The sequence below is a fragment of the Coregonus clupeaformis genome, unplaced genomic scaffold (genome assembly GCF_020615455.1).
Source record: "Coregonus clupeaformis isolate EN_2021a unplaced genomic scaffold, ASM2061545v1 scaf1225, whole genome shotgun sequence".
NCBI classification, from domain to species: domain Eukaryota; kingdom Metazoa; phylum Chordata; class Actinopteri; order Salmoniformes; family Salmonidae; genus Coregonus; species Coregonus clupeaformis.
The window spans coordinates 12,824-36,431 of NW_025534679.1; the positions used below are offsets into that span (position 1 = coordinate 12,824).

The window sequence follows — 23,608 nt, forward strand, 5'->3', positions numbered from 1 at the left end:
CTGCTGATGAGACTGCTGTTGGGACAGCTTTATGTATGCCCTAACAGTTTGTGGGCACCGTTTGTCACCGTTATCGTCCAATTAATGTATTGTTTAGTGTTGTATAGTGGCTTTGCTGGCATGCATCTAAAAAATAAATAATCGTTTGCCCCACCAAGATTGACATGCTAAAATCGCCACTGATCATTTGACTTGTGTCTGCCGTATTGGGCTGAGCTCCCACCCACTGCAGGCAGGCTGTGCTTTGATGTGTAAATGTGAAGCATTACCTAATTTCACTAAGCACGAGAGTTTGGTGCCAAGAGGTAGCAAGTTTGAATAGGTTTTCTCTATCCTCCCCTTCCCTCACTACATCACTGCTTTCTCCTACCCCTCCCCCCTTTTCCAGGTTTTTGACAGCTAAACTTGCTTCCCGTGTGAAAGTGGATTCTTTTCGCTCTTGACAGGCGCGCGGACCATCGTCCTCTACCTGAGCTCGTGGGCTGTCACTGGGATTTTAAACTCACGCACGCCACCATCAACGGGACAAGTGACATTTACGACAGAAAACTCCATAAGAGAATAAACGTCCCTCAAAGAAATAAAAATACCTGAAGAATCTACCTTTTCTGCAGGTGCAGTTTTTATCTTTGAGCTGACAGATCGCGGAGAGTCTGCATTTCTACAGGTGAGCAAAATGTAATTATTTGGTTCACAGGGGCTTGCTTATCAAATTACAAACTTTAGCTTTATGCTGTAGTGTATTGTCCACGAACGAACAGAATTCATCATCGTCACACTACCTAAAATGATGCGCAAGTCACGCGTGCCGATAATACAACCTCCTTACGTAGACTAATCTACACCTTAGCTATCTGTAAAGGATGGCATCCGGGACCTATCTGTATTCATAGGTGTGCTTGGCTATTTAATATTTGAAAACAAAAACAATGTTTAAGCCTACATAGACATCAGTAAATTTAGATTTGACATTTAAATAGTTGTATCTGTTCTAAATTCACATTTTTAAGGATATTATGACAACCTAATAAGTATTGCTTTGTCATAGAAAGATTTGCTCAGCTCTCTGCCAAATCCCTGTTTTAAAGGACGCTATCTATCTATAGATATTCAACAAGTTGGCTACTTTTACTTGGTGTCCATTATTTTGAAGGATATAACATAATAGTAATTTGGTGGTACTTATATTTGTCCTGTTATACACAAGTGTGTAATGGATATTTTCTTTCATATCCCAACTCCCCATGAGACACCCGCAGAGTGTGGGGTCACAGCCAGGGTTGCCATTGTACAGCACCCCTGCAGCAATTGGGGTTAAGTGCCTTTCTCAAGGGCACAGTGACAGATTTTTAATTTTTTTTCGCTTTGTCAGCTCCGGTATTCGAACCAGCAACCTTTCGGTTAATGGCCCAACATGCTAACCTCGAGGCTACCTGCTGCCCCTAAATGTGATAGAACAATTAATCTAGTGCGCTTCTCTCACCTCAGCCCCACCTAACAATGAGCCTAGCTAGCGACCTCGTCAAGTGGTTTGGACCTCTTAGTGTAACTTTTAAGGTGTTGGGACTGACAGTCGGAGGAACCTGTGGATGAGTCCCAGTCAGGGCTCTCCCAGAATTCACCACATTGGTGTCAGAAGTGGGATGGCACCTCGGTGCAGCCATCAAAAGCATGTCCCATCAGTACGGACACAAGGACTTACGAGAGTGAAGCGTTGGTACACGCTTTCCGAAATAATGGGTAGTGTATTGACCTAGTACAACTCCTTGCCCTTTTTACATCAGCAGTTGTCACAATTACAAAGTGCTTTACAGATACCCAGCCTAAAAGCCTAACGAGCAAGCAATGCAGATGCAGAAGCACAGTGGCTAGGAAAAAAACTCCCTAGAAGGCAGGAACCTAGGAAGAAACCTAGAGAGGAACCAGGCTTCGAGGTGTGTCCACTGTCCTGTCCTCTTCTGGATGCCTAGTGTGTGACTTTGTCCCAGACGTTCAGATCTCTTGGCATAATGATTAAGGTGTTTGACTGACAGTATTGATAACCCTAATCAAGAGCCCAGATGTATCAATGAATTTGTCTGTATAACATAGTTTGAATGAGAGATAGTATTATATGTGATATGAACATACTGAATTTTGTCACCACAAAAGGAGAAAAATAAAAAGAATCCATGAACCATACAACTATACCCTAATGTCAATCAGTTAGGAAAGCAAAGGCTAGCTTTTTCAAACAGAAATGTGCATCCTATAGCACTAACTCCAAAAAGTTTTGGGACACTGTATAGTCCATGGAGAATAAGAGCACCTCCTCCCAACTGCCCACTGCACTGAGGCTAGGAAACACTGTCACCACCGATAAATCTACAATAATCGAGAATTTCAAAAAGCATTTTGCTACGGCTGGCCATGCTTTCCACCTGGCTACAACTATCCCGGCCACCAGCTCTGCACCCTCCGCTGCAACTTGCCCATACCCCCTCCCCCGCTTCTCCTTTACACAAATTCAGACAGCTGATGTTCTGAAAGAGCTGAAAAATCTGGACCCCTACAAATCAGCTGGGCTAGACAATCTGGACCCTTTCTTTCTAAAATTATCTGCCAAAATTGTCGCAACCCCTATTACTAGCCTGTTCAACCTCTCTTTCGTAACGTCTGAGATCCCCAGAGATTGGAAAGCTGCCGCGGTCATCCCCCTCTTCAAAGGGGGTGACACTCTAGATCCAAACTGTTACAGACCTATATCCATCCTGCCCTGCCTTTCGAAAGTTTTTGAAAGCCAAGTTAACAAATAGATCACCGACCATTTTGAATCCCACCGTACCTTCTCCGCTATGCAATCCGGTTTCCGAGCTGGTCATGGGTGCACCTCAGCCACGCTCAAGGTCCTAAATTATATTATAACCGCGATCGATAAAAGACAGTACTGCGCAGCCATCTTCATCGACCTGGCCAAGGCTTTCGACTCTGTCAACCACCACATTCTTATTGGCAGACTAAATAGCCTTGGTTTCTCAAATGACTGCCTCGCCTGGTTCACCAACTACTTCTCAGATAGAGTTCAATGTTTCAAATTGGAGGGCCTGTTGTCTGGACCTCTGGCAGTCTCTATGGGGGTGCCACATGGTTAAATTCTCGGGCAGACTCTATTCTCTGTGTATATCAATGATGTTGCTCTTGCTGCTAGTGACGCTCGGATCCACCTCTATGCGGACGACACCATTTTGTATACATCTGGCCCTTCATTGGACACTGTGTTAACAAACCTCCAAACGAGCTTCAACGCCATACAACACTCCTTTCGTAGCCTTCAACTGCTCTTAAACACTAGTAAAACTAAATGCATGCTCTTCAACCGAACGCTGCTTGCACCCGCCCACCTGACTAGAATCACTACTCTCGGTGCGTCTGACCTAGAGTATGTGGACAACTACAAATACCAAGGTGTCTGGTTAGACTGTAAACTCTCCTTCCAGACTCACATTAAGCATCTCCAATCAAAAGTTAGATCTAGAATCGGCTTCCTATTTCGCAACAAAGCCTCCTTCACTCATGCTGCCAAACATGCCCTCGTAAAACTGACTATCCTACCGATCCTTGACTTCGGCGATGTCATTTACAAAATAGCCTCCAACACTCTACTCAGCAAATTGGATGTAGTCTATCACAGTGCCATCCGTTTTGTCACCAAAGCCCCATATACTACCCACCATTGTGACCTGTACGCTCTTGTTGGCTGGCCCTCACTACATATTCGTCGCCAAACCCACTGGCTCCAGGTCATCTATAAATCACTGCTAGGCAAATCCCTGTCTTATCTTAGCTCACTGGTCACCATAGCAACACCCACCCGTAGTCTGCGCTCCAGCAGGTATATCTCACTGGTCATCCCCAAAGCCAACACCTCCTTTGGCCGCCATTCCTTCCAGTTCTCTGATGCCAATGACTGGAACGAACTCAAAAATCTCTGAAGCTGGAGACTCTTATCTCCCTCACTAACTTTAGGCGTCAGTTGTCAGAGCAGCTTACCGATCACTGCACCTGTACACAGCCCATCTGTAATTAACCCATCCAACTACCTCATCCCCATATTGTTATTTATTTTGCTAATTTGCACCCCAGTATCTCTATTTGCACATCATCTTTTGCACATCTATCATTCCAGTGTTAATACGAAATTGTAACTATTTTGCACTATGGCCTATTTATTGCCTTACCTCCATAATTTACTACATTCACACACACTGTATATATATTTTCTGTTGTATTTTTGACTTTATGTTTTGTTTACCCCATATGTAACTCTGTGTTGTTGTTTTTATCGCACTGCTTTGCTTTATCTTGGCCAGGTCGCAGTTATAAATGAGAACTTGTTCTCAACTGGCTTACCTGGTTAAATAAAGGTTAAATAAATAAAAAATATATTTAAATAAATTGTCATTCAATGCTGTCATAATACCATGCTGATAGTGCCTATGCCCTGTTCCCGTTCCACACTACTGAGCTGAACCGTACTGAGCCAAGCCAGACTGTGCTAGCCTGGTTAAACATCCATCATAGTTGCTGGGATGGTGCTGGGCAGAACAATGTGAAAACGAGCCAGCACTGTACGGTTCAAATTTCCACGATGGTGTGAAACGGGTAACAGTGCAAAAGAGCCTATAATGGGACGAGTATAAGTAACCTTGCCTGGTACATGCAGATTTGCCTTGATAATGCCAAAGCTTGAATACTGTCATGAGTTTCACCAATGATGGACACTGCTGTGCCAATGCTTGTCAATGTCCAGGCAGTTATCATGGGCACGAAGGCCAAATTAATTGACAAAATGTTCTCTGTTGTGGTTTCTGTTCAATGCTGATTTGCAAAAGGTGTGTCCCTCTCACTTTTCAAATCCTACATTCACTATGAGAGCTCTGATCCAATCCGTGTGTTAGTCAGCAGTAGCCATCACATCCATTAGCTATGGACCCTAACTGCTGCCATCATGTCTTACACTGCTAGCTAACCTCTCTATCTGAATGTGAGCAGTGTTACACTGCCACTGGTCTCTCCGTGGAATGGAAAGGGCCTCCAAGTGTTTACATTGGGCCTAATGTTGGGCCTAATGTTGTCAGAGCTCCTATAATACCAGCTTCAGGGGGAACAGACCCCGTTTTATGGGCCCCAGCCTCACCGGGAATAGACCGTACCACACCAGCTCAATGGACACACTGTGGGAGTTAGCTGTTAGCACGGCTCTCAAATAACCTGGCAGCTAATGAACTGTCACTTTTTTCCCCCAAACAAGACGTTTTAGTCCATGTTCGGCTGAAAAGCCCTGGTGCTGCCAGCTTTGAACCTTGATTCCAGGGTTGGCTATGTCTTTCGAGGCACGTACCAGTTGTTAACTCTTTGCTAGTGGTTGGTTTTTAGATGTCTGATTTTGTTAAGGTTTTATGGGGTTGGACTGTATTGAGAGCAGCCATTCTCTTCATATATGCCCTACTACACTGACTCAAGGAAGCCGGCAATATGTTAAACAATGACAGGGAGATACAGTAGTTGAGAAGGCTGAAAGGTTGAGGTGGACTAATGGATTGAACCCTCATCTCCAGGGGCCATATCTGGTTTGGAGCTTTCAGCAATACCGCTATACCAGCCTCCTACACTGCTGACCCATATTGTCTCTTAGAACTCCTCCACACCACATGTATCATCATGTCACAGTAGAGTTTGCAGGGACGTGCAGAATCCATTGGCTCTGCCAGAGTGGGCGCCCTCTCCACCTGACTGGACGAATCTTGGCTGTCCTCCTGGGAGGTTATCCAAGGACAGTGGTCCAGTACTGGGATTCTTCCTGTCCTCCTGGGAGGTTATCCAAGGACAGTGGTCCAGTACTGGGATTCTTCCTGTCCTGCTGGGAGGTTATCCAAGGACAGTGGTCCAGTACTGGGATTCTTCCTGTCCTCCTGGGAGGTTATCCAAGGACAGTGGTCCAGTACTGGGATTCTTCCTGTCCTGCTGGGAGGTTATCCAAGGACAGTGGTCCAGTACTGGGATTCTTCCTGTCCTGCTGAGAGGTTATCTCAGGACAGTGGTCCAGTACTGGGATTCTTCCTGTCCTGCTGGGAGGTTATCTCAGGACAGTGGTCCAGTACTGGGATTCTTCCTGTCCTGCTGAGAGGTTATCTCAGGACAGTGGTCCAGTACTGGGATTCTTCCTGTCCTGCTGAGAGGTTATCTCAGGACAGTGGTCCAGTACTGGGATTCTTCCTGTCCTGCTGAGAGGTTATCTCAGGACAGTGGTCCAGTACTGGGATTCTTCCTGTCCTGCTGAGAGGTTATCTCAGGACAGTGGTCCAGTACTGAGATTCTTCCTGTCCTGCTGAGAGGTTATCTCAGGACAGTGGTCCAGTACTGGGATTCTTCCTGTCCTGCTGAGAGGTTATCTCAGGACAGTGGTCCAGTACTGGGATTCTTCCTGTCCTGCTGAGAGGTTATCTCAGGACAGTGGTCCAGTACTGGGATTCGTCCTATCCTGCTCAGGTCTACTGTATTATTACTTAATCAGGCTTGGGTGTTGAAGGGAGAGGTATTGATCTGATGTTTGTTGTTTATAGCAGTGTGACAGTTGACTAACACTTTAAGTTGAGTTGCCCTTATACCTATGGAACTATACGGGAATAACTGAATAATTGTATATTGGATATTCTAGTACACAATATTAACCTTGTATATGCACAATGTTGTAACTGGAGATCAAGGATGAAATAACATTAACTTAAGGTCACAAGATCTGAAATGGCTTCATGCTGTTATGTAATGGGTATCTTCACACAAGGGGGTAATCACAGTCAGGTAGTCAGAAACTATGAACATTAAGGAAACTGCGTTTGCTTTTTGCTCAGAAAATGACTTTATTCTGGTGTGACAATATAGCATAGAGCTGGACTATAATCCATATGGTGATAAATTGTCTGAATTGATGTGAAAACGATAAATAAAACGAAACATTTATAACTTTAATGTACACCACCGTTTGTTTAAATTATCCTACTACTAGTTTGATGGTTGTAGCCATCAATTGTCCCATTAACATTCACCCATATTAGCAAACTTATTTAATTTAAAACTTCACATTTCTCTAGTATAGGCTACTTATCGTAATGAACGATATCAGCAAAATGCCTGCGATAAGTGATCGGTATGGTCGGTGTTGATAATTTTCAGTTTATCGTCCGAGATCTAATATAGCCCTACCTCTAACCCGTTATAGATAGAGTCGGTACCCTGTGTTCTTTTTATGTTAGGATAAGTGTGGGAAACATGCTGTGTTAGTGGGTGTAACCATCCGGCCTGGTCTGGGAATAGCATGGTGCTCATAGTGACCCCAGTGTTAGGTTAGAGTCTTAGGTTGCATCCCAAATGGCACCCTATTCCCTATATACTACACTTCTTTTGACAAGAGCCCTATGGGACCTGGTCAAAGGTAGTGCACTATAAAGGGGATAGGGTATCATTTGGGATGAAGACTTACTCTCATGGCTCATTTACTGGTCACGTCCCATCAAGAGAACAGCTGTGATTATTTCATTACCATTAATCTCGGCAGCCAGAACCAAATAAGCTACTGTTAAAGATGTCATGAGAGATTAGATTACCATAGCTTGCCACTAGATTTGGTTTATATTGAGTTATTTAACCTTTATATATTCAGGTTGCTATTGTTGAGATGACCTGTTCCAAATGGCCCTAAGCCGTTACCATATTCTGAATAACAAATATACATAGAAAATGCATCATTATATACTTAGATCAGTGAGGGACTGAACCTCGGTGAGCCATGCATGCACGCACACATACGCACTCACGCACCGACGCACACATACACACATACAAACCCACACACACACACACACACTGCTATTCTAGTCAGACTTATGTACTGTCCAAATCATGAAAGACAAAACTATGACTGCTCTGGGTTTACCAAACTCATATTTTATTTGCTACCGTTGCATTCATTACATTCCATCCATTATGATAAGCCTGTCCTCTCCCCTCCCCATTTATCCCCCCTTCCAACATCTATAATCAGATGTCTGTTTCAAGTTTACTATACGTGGCTAATACATTGATCCTGCTCTGAGAAATTCACCCAGGTCAGCTATTGGACATTTTGAGCAAGAAGCAACCTCCCTTCTCTCTCTACGGAAAAGTTGTAGTCTTTACTTAAAGAGGAGGGAGGGGCTGTTACTCAGAAATAACTGAATCGATATCCAACGCAATAACAGTAATTCTGAACATTTACTTCTAAAATAACTGAGTAGCTGTTTGTTAATGGTGGGAGAACAGGGAGGTAGTGTATGAGTGTGAGTACATGTCTATATATCTGAGGATGTTACTAAGCATTTCTATTGGCTGCTTTCTTCCCTGTCCACCTCCTCCCTCCGGTTTAGAAGTTGATGTTTTATGCCTCCATCACACCGACAGCATCATTGCGTTTTGGTGCACCAGAAGTACATTCATTTCCAATGGAACGCTGCGTTTGCCTTGCAGCATTGAGTTGCAGAGGCAGTTGCAGTGCATTTTGTGTGGTGCATACCTTGGATTTATCGAATGTATGCATCAAACTGTATGTTGAATGTTGAACTTCTGTTTCACACATATCCAGATGCGTACTATTTTGCACAATGACGCTGTCGGTGTGTGATACCCGGGACATCCGTACGTAAAATGTATGCACGCATGACTGTAAGTCGCTTTCGATAAAAGTGTCTGTTAAATTACATATACAGTGCATTCGGAAAATGTTCAGACCCCTTTACTTTTTCCACATTTTGTTACGTTACAGCCTTATTCTACAATTGATTAAAAAAAAAATCATCATCAATCTACACACAATACCCCATAATGAAACAGGTTTTTAGAAATGTTTGCACATTTATACAAAAATAAAAAACAGAAATACCTTATTTACATAAGTATTCAGACCCTTTGCTATGAGGCTCGAAATTGAGCTCAGGTGCATCCTGTTTCCATTGATCATCCTTGAGATGTTTCTACAACTTGATTGGAGTCCACCTGTGGTAAATTCAATTGATTGGACATGATTTGGAAAGTCACACACCTGTCTGTATAAGGTCCCACAGTTGACAGTGCATGTCAGAGCAAAAACCTAGCCATGAGGTCGAAGGAATTGTCCGTAGAGCTCCGAGACAGGATTTTGTCGAGGCACAGATCTGGGGAAGGGTACCAAAAAATGTCTGCAGCATTGAAGGTCCCCAAGAACACAGTGGCCTCCATCATTCTTAAATGGAAGAAGTTTGGAACCACGAAGACTCTTCCAAGAGCTGGCCACCCGGCCAAACTGAGCGATCTGAGGGAGAAGGGCATTGGTCAGGGAGGTGACCTAGAACCCGATGGTCACTCTGACAGAGCTCCAGAGTTCCTCTGTGGAGATGGGAGAACCTTCCAGAAGGACAACCATCTCTGCAGAACTCCACCAATCAGGCCTTTATGGTAGAGTGGCCAGACGGAAGCCACTCCTCAGTAAAAGGCACATGACAGCCACCTAAAGACTCTCAGACCAGAGAAACAAGATTCTCTGGTCTGATGAAACCAAGATTGAACTCTTTGGCCTGAATGCCAAGCGTCACGTCTGGAGGAAACCTGGCACCATCCCTACGGTGAAGCATGGTGGTGGCAGCATCATGCTGTGGGGATGTTTTTCAGTGGCAGGGACTGGGAGACTAGTCAGGATCGAGGGAAAGATGAACGGATCAAAGTACAGAGAGATCCTTGATGAAAACCTGCTCCAGAGCGCTCAGGACCTCAGACTGGGGCGAAGGTTCACCTTCCAACAGGACAACTACCCTAAGCCCACAGCCAACACAACGCAGGAGTGGCCTTGAGTGGACCAGCCAGAACCCGCATTTTAACCTGATTGAACATCTCTGGAGAAACCTTAAAATAGCTGTGCAGCGACACTCCCCATCCAACCTGACAGAGCTTGAGAGGATCTGCAGAGAAGAATGGGAGAAACTCCCCAAATACAGATGTGTCAAACTTGTAGCGTCATGTCCAAGAAGACTCGAAGCTGTAATCGCTACCAAAGGTGCTTCAACAAAGTACTGAGTAAAGTGTCTGAATACTTATGTAAATGTGATATTTCAGTAGTTAAAAAAATAAAAAATAAATTGCATTATGGAGTATTGTGTGGAGATTGATGAGGAAAAAAAACAATTTAATCACATTTAGAATAAGGCTGTAACGTAACAAAATGTGGAAAAAGCGAAGGGGTCTGAATACGTTCCGAATGCGCTGTATTACTATTGTATTATGATGATATATTATAGATGCAGTCAGTGGACTGGACTGGGGCCAGAACCTGAGGCACCCAGAACCTGAGGGCCTTTAGTTACATTGAAAAGGCGTTCTAGTAGAAGTCAGAGACCAGTAGAGATACAGAGGGGTTGTATGGAAGTGATCATTAATGGTCGTCATTCTTAGACAGAACTGGTCTGTCTTTGATTTTAAGGTATTTTAATGAATTTGAATGATTTTAGGCCAATCAATGCCTTTGTATAACATTAACCTTAATCTACAATGTAACAGAACACTACCTCAGGTGCATAGTCAGTGTTTCTTCTTTTGATTTCAGGTAAACTATGACCAGGTGGATTGTATTACTATGTGTGTGTCTGTGCGTCACCTCAGCAACATTCAACAACTATCAGCAAATCAGCAGCTATGAGGAGCACTCCTTTCTGGGTAAGGGGACTTATTACACCCCGTTATACATTACATATGAAATGACATATTTATCTGTGTGTGGTTTCATGGCTTTGTGTGTGTGTGTGTGACTGTGTCTGTGTCTTTACCTGTGTATGTTTGTTAATCTTTGTCTGTCTGTCTGTGTGTGTGTGTGTGTGTGTGTGTGTGTGTGTGTGTGTGTGTGTGTGTGTGTGTGTGTGTGTGTGTGTGTGTGTGTCCATCTCTCTGCCCTCTTCCCCTCCAGACCCTGAGGACACACTGAGTGTGAGTGTCCCACTGGAGCTGCCCCAGCGCCCTCTACTGGGCAGCACCTTGGTACTACCCTGCTACTTCCAGGTAGGTCCACCTGGCGCCACTATCAATACTACACAGATATGAGAAATAAGGATGTTGGATTTAGCAATACAAATCATATTATTAGATTTTTTTATTTAAAAGAAACAACATGACTACCTCCTGTTTGAGGGACCCTCCCTTCACTGTTTTAACTCCCTTCACTGTTTTAACTCCCTTCACTGCTTTAACTCCCTTCACTGTTTTAACTCCCTTCACTGTTTTAACTCCCTTCACTGTTTTAACTCCCTTCACTGTTTTAACTCCCTTCACTGTTTTAACTCCCTTCACTGCTTTAACTCCCTTCACTGCTTTAACTCCCTTCACTGTTTTAACTCCCTTCACTGCTTTAACTCCCTTCACTGCTTTAACTCCCTTCACTGTTTTAACTCCCTTCACTGTTTTAACTCCCTTCACTGTTTTAACTCCCTTCACTGTTTTAACTCCCTTCACTGTTTTAACTCCCTTCACTGTTTTAACTCCCTTCACTGCTTTAACTCCCTTCACTGTTTTAACTCTCGCCAGTGCTTTAACTCCCTTCACTGTTTTAACTCTCGCCAGTGCTTTAACTCCCTTCACTTTTTTTAACTCCCTTCACTGCTTTAACTTCCATCACTGTTTTAACTCCCTTCACTGCTTTAACTTCCATCACTGTTTTAACTCCCTTCACTGTTTTAACTCTCGCCAGTGCTTTAACTCCCTTCACTGTTTTAACTCCCTTCACTGTTTTAACTCCCTTCACTGTTTTCACTCCCTTCACTGCTTTAACTCCCTTCACTGTTTTAACTCCCTTCACTGTTTTAACTCTCGCCAGTGCTTTAACTCCCTTCACTGCTTTAACTCCCTTCACTGCTTTAACTCCCTTCACTGTTTTAACTCCCTTCACTGTTTTCACTCCCTTCACTGCTTTAACTCCCTTCACTGTTTTAACTCCCTTCACTGTTTTACAGTGGGGAAAAAAAGTATTTAGTCAGCCACCAATTGTGCAAGTTCTCCCACTTAAAAAGATGAGAGAGGCCTGTAATTTTCATCATAGGTACACGTCAACTATGACAGACAAAATGAGAAAAAAAAATCCAGAAAATCACATTGTAGGATTTTTAATGAATTTATTTGCAAATTATGGTGGAAAATAAGTATTTGGTCAATAACAAAAGTTACTCAATACTTTGTTATATACCCTTTGTTGGCAATGACACAGGTCAAACGTTTTCTGTAAGTCTTCACAAGGTTTTCACACACTGTTGCTGGTATTTTGGCCCATTCCTCCATGCAGATCTCCTCTAGAGCAGTGATGTTTTGGGGCTGTCGCTGGGCAACACAGACTTTCAACTCCCTCCAAAGATTTTCTATGGGGTTGAGATCTGGAGACTGGCTAGGCCACTCCAGGACTTTGAAATGCTTCTTACGAAGCCACTCCTTCGTTGCCCGGGCGGTGTGTTTGGGATCATTGTCATGCTGAAAGACCCAGCCACGTTTCATCTTCAATGCCCTTGCTGATGGAAGGAGGTTTTCACTCAAAATCTCACGATACATGGCCCCATTCATTCTTTCCTTTACACGGATCAGTCGTCCTGGTCCCTTTGCAGAAAAACAGCCCCAAAGCATGATGTTTCCACCCCCATGCTTCACAGTAGGTATGGTGTTCTTTGGATGCAACTCAGCATTATTTGTCCTCCAAACACGACGAGTTGAGTTTTTACCAAAAAGTTCTATTTTGGTTTCATCTTACCATATGACATCCTCTTCTGGATCATCCAAATGCACTCTAGCAAACTTCAGACGGGCCTGGACATGTACTGGCTTAAGCAGGGGGGCACGTCTGGCACTGCAGGATTTGAGTCCCTTGCGGCGTAGTGTGTTACTGATGGTAGGCTTTGTTACTTTGGTCCCAGCTCTCTGCAGGTCATTCACTAGGTCCCCCCGTGGGGTTCTGGGATTTTTGCTCACCGTTCTTGTGATCATTTTGACCCCACGGGGTGAGATCTTGCGTGGAGCCCCAGATTGAGGGAGATTATCAGTGGTCTTGTATGTCTTCCATTTCCTAATAATTGCTCCCACAGTTGATTTCTTCAAACCAAGCTGCTTACCTATTGCAGATTCAGTCTTCCCAGCCTGGTGCAGGTCTACAATTTTGTTTCTGGTGTCCTTTGACAGCTCTTTGGTCTTGGCCATAGTGGAGTTTGGAGTGTGACTGTTTGAGGTTGTGGACAGGTGTCTTTTATACTGATAACAAGTTCAAACAGGTGCCATTAATACAGGTAACGAGTGGAGGACAGAGGAGACTCTTAAAGAAGAAGTTACAGGTCTGTGAGAGCCAGAAATCTTGCTTGTTTGTAGGTGACCAAATACTTATTTTCCACCATAATTTGCAAATAAATTCATTAAAAATCCTACAATGTGATTTTCTGGATTTTTTTTCCTCAATTTGTCTGTCATAGTTGACGTGTACCTATGATGAAAGTTACAGGCCTCTCTCATCTTTTTAAGTGGGAGAACTTGCACAATTGGTGGCTGACTAAATACTTTTTTCCCCCACTGTAACTCTCGCCAGTGCTTTAACTCCCTTCACTGTTTTAACTCCCTTCACTGTTTTAACGCCCTTCACTGCTTTAACTCCCTTCACTGTTTTAACGCCCTTCACTGCTTTAACTCCCTTCACTGTTTTAACTCCCTTCACTGTTTTAACTCCCTTCACTGTTTTAACTCCCTTCACTGTTTTAACTCCCTCCACTCTGTTTTGACTTGTTTTCATGTTTCTCATAATATTGTTTTCACATATTTGATTCCTGGTGAGGAGAAAACTCAGTTAGACAGGACTGCAGTTCAATTGACCAATGATGAGTTACAGTGATACAAAGTTCCATGATAAGAAACCCCATTGTATTTCCACCATTATGTGATTTGATGTGTTTTATTTCAGAGGGGTCATCAACATGTAAAAAGAGCATTTAATATTGTATTGTAATATAATTATGTTTTTCTAATAAACTTGAACTTGAACTTTAACCCTACTTCCAGGACCACACCGTCCACGACCCCGGCGCCCCCACCATTGCCACCCTGTCCCACCGCATCAAATGGAGCCGCATCACCAAGGAGCATGTCTCTGTCATCCTGGTGGCCATGGACGGAGAGGTCAAGGTGGAGGAGGACTATCTGGATCGGGTCCACATGGTGGGCTATCCCCAGACCCCCACTGACGCCAGCATCAAGATCACAGAGTTGAGGTCCAACGACACTGGCACCTACCGATGTGAGGTACAGCACGGCATCGAGGACAACCATGACACTGTGGACGTCCTGGTTCAAGGTAGGGACAGAGGGTAGTGGGAGTGTTACGGCTGCTTGCTGCCAAGGAATTCATATTTTGTTATTGCTCTCTTTGTAAACAAAGTTGGTGCTTATAGCTACCACTGTACAAATGTTAGTTTCTATCTTTAGATTTCAGGACATTAAAGAGGTTATACGGAACTTTTGCTTATATGGTTTCTCTTGGCCAAAAGGGACGGGGTCCTAAATTAACAGAAACATTGTCCATAAATTGCCTAATTGAAAATACCCCCACACACCAATGAGCAAAATCATATATTATTTGCCTAAAACTAAGGATTTGTATGGTTTCATTTGTGATTTTTTAAAAATGATATTCTATCATTTGCTGTATGTACTGTATATAAACCATGCAGCCAACTTTCAAGCAAAATAAATAATGTATCTTTAATCCACACAGATAGACAGTGATCTAATTATTTTATGGAGGCATTAGTGGCTGCTCTGTCGCTGTTATACTATGATCTCTCTCCAGGTATTGTGTTCCACTACCGGGCCATCACGACACGCTACACTCTGACCTTTGAGAAGGCCAAGGCAGCCTGTATCCAGAACAGTGCTGTGATCGCGACCCCAGAGCAGCTGCAGGCAGCGTACGATGACGGCTTCCACCAGTGTGACGCCGGCTGGCTCTCCGATCAGACTGTCAGGTCAGTCTATATCCCTCTCCTTCATCTGCACTGATCTGAAATCAGTTCCTGTTTTCAGATCAATGCCGAAGCAGTGAAGTGAATGAAGTGACTGGAAAGAACTGAACTGATTTCAGATCAAAGTGAAGGAGAGAGTCTATAAGGCTTGTCTTCAAATAGTGTTTGTTTTCTATAAAATATTAAGTGAGCTTGAGGGAGCTTGCCTGACGCAATGGAGCCAATGGAATAGTCCCAAAAGTGCAAGCTCCGCCTATCTGGTACTCCAACCAGGCTCAATCAGATGCTTTGAAAGAAAACAATGATCTAAAAAAATACACCAAATACTTAGAATTTTGAACCCAGGTCTGCAGTCTATCCAAAGTTTGAAAATAAGTTAAAAGATTTTATTACACAGTTTATAATGACTGTGCATACAGTTCTCTAAGCATCATGAGGTCTTGAGATCATTTACTTTATATAGGAATTATGAATATAGATAGACTTGTCGGTTTGTATTTCAACATTGTCCATTTATTCCATGATTCCATTTTCATGTCAGTATTTGGATTGGTCATCCGTCTAAACACAGACGTCTGCCATGCTGAACTTTCTGTTGAATGTTTGACAGTTGAGCCTCTGAACGTGTCACTTCCTCTCGACACACAGCCTCTCTTGTCCTCCTTTCCATCCCTCCTTCCATCCCTGGCAAAAACCTAGAGGATTGTGTTTACCTTTCTCTGATCTCACCTGTACGTTTTTTCAACACCTCAGAATGAAAGCCCTCATTCCATAAACCTCCTCTAGTCGATTTCTCAGAAATACTAGAGGGTTTAGAGGAAACGTTGTGGGCCGGTTTTCCGGACACACATTAAGCCTAGTCTTGGACTAAGAAGCTTTTTAAAGCTTTTTAAGTCTCAGTCTAGGAAACCCTTAAAGATTTATCCATGGAAATAACATGTTTGAAATAATATGTTACCCAGGAAGGAAGACAAAGGCTCCAATTCATTCAATAAACTAACACGGCACTGCCTCAACTGATTCACTCAGAATGTTTATGTTGTAATGGAGGTGTTAACCATATTAAACCAACACATTGAATTTAATTGAATTTATTTGGGTCAAAACATATACAACGAGATATGCATCGGAACCCCAGAGGATAGCACTTTAAAGTATCACTCTGCAAAGTAGGCCTATCGCTCTGCACTGGTATGGATTTTATACTAATTTCTGTTTTCTGTGAAAGGTACCCAATCCATGATCCACGTGAGAATTGCTACGGCGACAAAGACGAAGTTCCCCGGGTGCGAACCCTACGGAGTGAGAGACGTCAACGAGACTTACGACGTGTACTGTTTTGCCGAGAAGATGACAGGTAACCAAGGAGACGTCCTTGATCTTTTTTTCATAAGTGAAAAACAGAATGAGATCAGGACATGTTCACCTTGGAGAATACAATACGTTTTCACAGACAACTTTTTCACTCTGATGTGAAAATCGGGAACATTTACATTTTGATGAATGTGCATTGCCTTAATCAAATAAATGAGTTACATTGACTCAAATATTCTTAACTACACAACTATCAACCTCAAGTTACACTGAACATGTCACTACCTCACCTCCCCTGTTGTTTCCTCTCCCAGGCAGTGTGTTCTACTCTGGCTCTGTGGCTAAGTTCACCTACTCCGAGGCTGAGGAACAGTGCAGTAAGCAGGGGGCCCTGTTGGCCACCACAGGACAGCTGTACCTGGCCTGGCAGGCTGGTCTGGATGTGTGCAATGCAGGCTGGCTGGGGGACAGGAGCGTCCGCTACCCCATCAACATCCGAAGGCCGCAGTGCGGAGGGGGTCTGCTGGGGGTACGGACCGTGTACCTCCACGTCAACCAGACGGGGTACCCACTCCCTGAATCCCGCTACGATGCCTACTGCTACACAGGTAGGTTGCATTTAGCCTGGTCCCAGATCTGTTTGTGCCAAACATGACAACAACTATAGGCTATATAGCACAAACAGATCTAGAACCAGGCTAGGTTACACTGTGAATCAACCATAGACTTAATACCAGTGTATGTACAGTATGTCATCATTGGAAGGAACCTACCGACACAAGATTATTTTTGTGTTTCATAAGCGTTTTAGTGTCATATTTGTAAGCGTGTGTGTGTTTGCGTGTGCATTTTAGTGTCATATTTGTGTAATATTTTTAAGCGTTTCATTGTTTCATATTTTTCAAATGGCTGAATTTGTTCAGGATCACAACATTGTTAAGTGCAACAGTAAACAACCATTCGCACCACACGTTTCCGTTTCGAAACCGTTCCCAAGAGTTTAGCGATCACAAGCATGAACCCTTTCTTCGGTCTCCTCCAGAAATGGACGAGGAAGGCTCGGGCATGGTGGTGCCCACCGAGGCGGGCAGCGGCGTGCTGAGCGTCGCCACAGTGACCCAGGGTCCTCCCGAGGTGTTCTTCAGGAAGACGACCACGGAGAGCGAGGCGTTGGGCGAGGTCCTGGCCACCCAGAAACCCACCAGCGTGGACTTCACCTTCGGGACTGAGCTGCCCCTGTCACAGCCGCCCAGTGTCACCGAGCTTCCGTTCCCACAGCCGCCCAGTGTCACCGAGCTTCCGTTCCCACAGCCGCCCAGTGTCACCGAGCTGCCCCTGCCACAGCCGCCCAGTGTCACCGAGCTGCCCCTGCCACAGCCGCCCAGTGTCACCGAGCTGCCCCTGCCACAGCCGCCCAATGTCACCGAGCTGCCCCTGCCACAGCCGCCCAGTGTCACTGAGCTGCCCCTGCCACAGCCGCCCAATGTCACCGAGCTGCCCCTGCCACAGCCGCCCAATATCACCGAGCTGCCCCTGCCACAGCCGCCCAATATCACCGAGCTGCCCCTGCCACAGCCGCCCAGTGTGACAGAGTTGGTTGTGGATGTTGTGGGGAGAGTAACGGCCAGGCTAGATGTGGGGAGTGAGATCAGCAAAGTGAGCGGATCAGGATATTTATTTTCTGCTACAGGTCAGTGACTGGATATCTTGCTGTGTTTGAGTGTAAATAGCATACGTAGTCACTTTTCTTGGGATGCTGTGTTGGAAAAGTTGTTGCTGGAACAATTGAGTGTGCAAGCCCTACTTTCAATACTACTGTGAGTTTGCATGTTGAAATGGAAAGAGAAGAATTGCAGTCATTGATGAGGAGACTTGCCAGCTTTATAATTGATATAAAAATCTGAATGATTACAAACTGTGAATGAAAACACACTTGGGTGATTAATGTGTCTGGTGCATGAGATCAACCACATTATATCAGCATTATTACCCCCCCCCCCACCCCCCATCTGTAGGTGTTGTGTTCCACTACCGTGCTGGCTCTAGCCGCTACGCCTTCACCTTCGAGGAGGCCCAGCTGGCCTGTCAGAGTGTTGGAGCCTCCATCGCCACCCCAGAGCAGCTCCAGGCTGCCTATGAGGCCGGCTACCACCAGTGTGATGCAGGCTGGCTTCTGGATCAGACCGTCAGGTAGGAAGGAAGACACACATGCTTGTCTGTATAGATGTACATGGGCACACAAACATATTTAAAGACAGAACTACAGACATATTAATACATGCATACACACACTAACTACGGGAGGCTGCTGAAGGGAGGATGGCTCATAATAATGCCTGGAATGGAGTAAATGGAATGGTATGAACAACATGGAAACCATGTGTTTGATTTGTTCAATACCATTCAATTTATTCAGTTCCAGCCATTACTATGAGTCTGTCCCCCCCAATGAAGGTGCCACCAGCCTCGGGCCGCCTGTGCCCCACACAGAGACTGTACTTGTTTCAAGTCCTTGTCACTGTTCCTTACCATCAGTACAACCATCTTCTTTTCTTCTTTATACGCCCATTCATGACCGTGAATAAAGGTTGTTGTCATGCCCAGGTATCCAATCGTGTCTCCTCGGGAAAAGTGCTCTGGGGATCTGGAGACTTTACCAGGAGTGAGGTCCTATGGACTGAGGCCCGCTGATGAACACTACGATGTGTACTGCTACGTGGACAGACTCAGGGGTGAGAAAACACACTAGGTTTCGTTCATTCAAATTGCTCTTGAATCACTTTGTAACCCAGAGACGTTGTCATACCTTGTGTCTATTTCTTGTCTGTCTATTGCAGTAGTAGTCTTTAAAGATAAGTCAAGAGGTTGGGCTAGTTTGTTGTATATACACTGTCTTAACCATGTGGGAAATGAATGGCAATTGAAAAAGAGGTTTGGCTCATCACAAACCACAACGCTGTGGGAGTTGTTTTGAGCACTGCCTCAACTGTCATGTCCTTTCATTCTCTCCTTTTCTCTTCCACTTTCTCACCATCCTCTCATCCCTTAACCTGACTGTCTCCTCTCCTCTCCTCTCCTCTCCTCTCCTCTCCTCTCCTCTCCTCTCCTCTCCTCTCCTCTCCTCTCCTCTCCCCTCATCCCTTAACCTGACTGTCCTCTCTTCTCTAGGCGATGTGTTCCATGCTGGCTCCAGTGAGGGCTTTACCTACGACGGTGCTCTGGCTCACTGTCAGGAGCTGAACGCTACCCTGGCCTCTACTGGACAGCTCTACGCCGCCTGGAGACAAGGGTTGGATAAGTGCCGCGCAGGCTGGCTAATCGACCGGAGCGTCCGCTACCCCATCACCAACCCCCGGGCGGCGTGTGGTGCAGGGAAGGCAGGGGTGTACACAGTATTCACGCACAACAACCAGACGGAATACCCAGACCTGTACTCCAGATATGACGCCTACTGCTTCAAAGGTATGGACTGAAATGCGTTGAATCATAAGTCATGTTGTTTCCATTTTCTCACTCACTCTCACTCACTTGCTCGCTCGCATTCTCACTCACTCACTCACCTACTCTCTCTCACTCACTCACACAATCACTCACTCACCCACTCACTCACTCACTCAAAAATCTTTTTTTTCCTTGTAGTGGACATCTTGCTTCTCGCCAATGAAACTGGATTGAACATCACAGAGATAGAAGAGGCTTTGGTTAACCTCACATCCATCACTGATTTGCTGAGGCCTGGTAAGAGCCATAGTCTTCATTTGCTCTTAATAAGCATTTTATGGAATTCTACACTAGAAATGAAAGAGTATATATATATATATATATATATATATATATATATATATACAGTTGAAGTCGGAATTTTACATGCACTTAGATTGGAGTCATTAAAACTTGTTTTTCAACCACTCCACAAATTTCTTGTTAACAAACTATAGTTTTGGCAAGTCGGTAAGGACATCTACTTTGACTGTGCCTTTAAACAGCTTGGAAAATTCCAGAAAATGATGTCATGGCTTTAGAAGCTTCTGATAGGCTAATTGACATCATTTGAGTCAATTGGAGGTGTACCTGTGGACAGTGGCGGCTCCTGAAAAAATTCTCAGGAGGGGCAATTTTTCTGATGATTTAGGTGACCTACACACGTGCACGAGTCCGTGCACGCGATTCCAGATATCTTTACCTCTGAATAAACTGCCTTTATTATACCATATCCACCCTGTCCAAAGTCTCTACTTGGTCTCAGTTCTCCAGTAAACTTGTGATTATCAACAGTACACAACGGTAACAAACAATTGGGGGAACTCACGGGGCAGATAGTAACCACTTAAAAGGAAGCGATTCCCAAACCTTCCATAACAAAGCCATCACCTACAGAGAGATGAACTTGGAGAAGAGTCCCCTAAGTAAGCTTGTCCTGGGCCTCTGTTCACAAACACAAACAGACCCCACACAGCCCCAGGACAACAACAACAACAACAACAACAACACAATTAGACCCAACCAAATCATGAGAAAACAAAAAGAGAATTACTTGACACATTGGAAAGAACAAACAAAAAAACAGAGCAAACTAGAATGCTATTTGGCCCTAAACAGAGAGTACACAGTGGCAGAATACCTGACCACTGTGACTGACCCAAACTTAATGAAAGCTTTGACTATGTACAGACTCAGTGACCATAGCCTTGCTATTGAGAAAGGCCGCCGTAGGGCAGACCTGGCTCTCAAGAGAAGACAGGCTATGTGCACACTGCCCACAAAATGAGGTGGAAACTGAGCTGCACTTCCTAACCTCCTGCCAAATGTATGACCATATTAGAGACACATATTTCCCTCAGATTACAGCGATCCACAAAGAATTCGAAAACAAACCCAATTTTGATAAACTCCCTTATCTACTGGGTGAAAAACCACAGTGTGCCATCACAGCTGCAAGATTTGTGACCTGTTGCCACAAGAAAAGGGCAACCAGTGAAGAACAAACACCATTGTAAATACAACCCATATTTATGTTTATTTATTTTCCCATTTGTACTTTAACTATTTGCACATTGTAACAACACTGTATATATACATAATATGACATTTGAAATGTCTTTATTCTTTTGAAACTTCTGAGTGTAATGTTTACTGTTAATATTTATTGTTTATTTCACTTTTGTTTACTATCTACTTCCCTTGCTTTGGCAATGTTAACACACGTTTCCCATGCCAATAAAGCCCTTAAATTGAATTGAATTGATAGTAAGGTCGCAATGACACAGAAAGCAGTTCAATGTCGGGGTACAGAGTCGCTCTCTTACCAGGATCGCGGTCCGCTCTGACCAGGGTGAAGGTGGCCGGCTCCACTTCTCTGTCCGGGACTCATCCAGCCAAGTCTCCCAGCTGTATTGGGATTCAGCTGCCAGCAGCGTTTTCATTATTTAGTCCGTTCGTAGCGGGTATGTACACGATCAACAAGATCAGTCCAAAACCAACCACTGGAAATCCATGGTTGGCAGAATGTTTGTAAACTAAGTCTACAAATTAAAAACATAAAATAACGCCGCACTGCAGGTCGCAACAGAGACGCTTCTAGCCGCCATTGTCTTAGTTACGTTCAACGTTACGTCACGTATGACGAAAGCGCGTAAGTGCAAGCCCACAGACACCCATAGAGAATGTATAGAAAGCTTTGAAATGTGAAAAAAATAGATTTTACATGACAGGCTATGAGAGACTTCTGGGCGATTTTCAACTTGACTGAAATCGCCCCAAAAACGGGCGGGGCCATTTGAAGCACGACTTTAGCCTGATTTGACATTTAGTGGCTGGCAGATCAGACGTGAACACTGATAACTGCTGTTGCCGTGATATAATTGATTAGAAAAAAAATCCCTTCCTTTTCCCGTTTGGCAGTGCGTCGCCCATATCGCCCTATTGAACAAGCCGTCCCTGCCTGTGGATGTATTTAAAGGACTACCTTCAAACTCAGTGCCTCTTTGCTTGACATCATGGGAAAATCAAAAGAAATCAGCCAAGACCTCAGAAAAAAAATTGTAGACCTCCACAAGTCTGGTACATCCTTGGGAGCAATTTCCAAACGCCTGAAGGTACCAGATTCATCTGTACAAACAATAGTACGCAAGTGTAAACACCATGGGACCACGCAGCCGTCATACCGCTCAGGAAGGAGACGCGTTCTGTCTCCTAGAGAAAAGTGCAAATCAATCCCAGAACAACAGCAAAGGACATTGTGAAGATGCTGGAGGAAACAGGTACAAAAGTATCTACATCCACAGCAAAATGAGTCCTATATCGACATAACCTGAAAGGCCGTTCAGCAAGGAAGAAGCCACAGCTCCAAAACCGTCATAAAAAAGCCAGACTACGGTTTGCAACTGCACATGGGGACAAAGATCGTACTTTTTGGAGAAATGTCCTCTGGTCTGATGAAACAAAAATAGAACTGTTTGCCCATAATGACCATTGTTATGTTTGGTGGAAAAAGGGGGTAACTTGCAAGCCGAAGAACACCATCCCAACTGTGAAGCACGGGGGTGGCAGCATCATGCTGTGGGGGTGCTTTGCTGCAGGAGGGACTGGTGCACTTCACAAAATAGATGGCATCATGAGGAAGGAAAATTATGTGGATATATTGAAGCAACATCTCAAGACATCAGTCAGGAGGTTAAAGCTTGGTCGCAAATGGGTCTTCCAAATGGACAATGACCCCAAGCATACTTCCAAAGTTGTGGCAAAATGGCTGAAGGACAACAAAGTCAAGGTATTGGAGTGGCCATCACAAAGCCCTGACCTCAATCCTATAGAACATTTGTGGGCAGAACTGAAAAAGCGTGTGCGAACAAGGAGGTCTACAAACCTGACTCAGTTACACCAGCTCTGTCAGGAGGAATGGGCCAAAATTCACCCAACTTATTGTGGGAAGCTTGTTGAAGGCTACCCGAAACGTTTGACCCAAGTTAAACAATTTAAAGGCAATGCTACCAAATACTAATTGAGTGTATGTAAACTTCTGACCCACTGGGAATGTGATGAAAGAAATAAAAGCTGAAATAAATCATTCTCTCTACTATTATTCTGACATTTCACATTCTTAAAATAAAATGGTGATCCTAACTGACCTAAGACAGGGAATCTTTACTAGGATTAAATGTCAGGAATTGTGAAAAACTGAGTTTAAATGTATTTGGCTAAGGTGTATGTAAACTTCCGACTTC

General features: G+C 44.2%; 1 protein-coding gene across 1 annotated transcript in view; it reads left to right on the plus strand.

Annotated features, from left to right (window-relative positions):
- The first annotated feature begins 380 nt into the window (after positions 1–380).
- Positions 381–23,608, plus strand: part of LOC121583004 (aggrecan core protein-like) — a 34,986-nt gene continuing 11,758 nt past the window's right edge. Inside the window, 13 exon segments of the mRNA XM_041899213.2 lie at positions 381–667; positions 10,646–10,755; positions 11,003–11,094; positions 14,113–14,404; positions 14,900–15,074; positions 16,300–16,366; positions 16,368–16,428; positions 16,700–16,993; positions 17,428–18,075; positions 18,401–18,575; positions 18,990–19,117; positions 19,554–19,847; positions 20,025–20,123. Coding sequence (XP_041755147.2) covers positions 10,653–10,755; positions 11,003–11,094; positions 14,113–14,404; positions 14,900–15,074; positions 16,300–16,366; positions 16,368–16,428; positions 16,700–16,993; positions 17,428–18,075; positions 18,401–18,575; positions 18,990–19,117; positions 19,554–19,847; positions 20,025–20,123 — 2,428 coding nt within the window. The 5' untranslated portion in view covers positions 381–667; positions 10,646–10,652.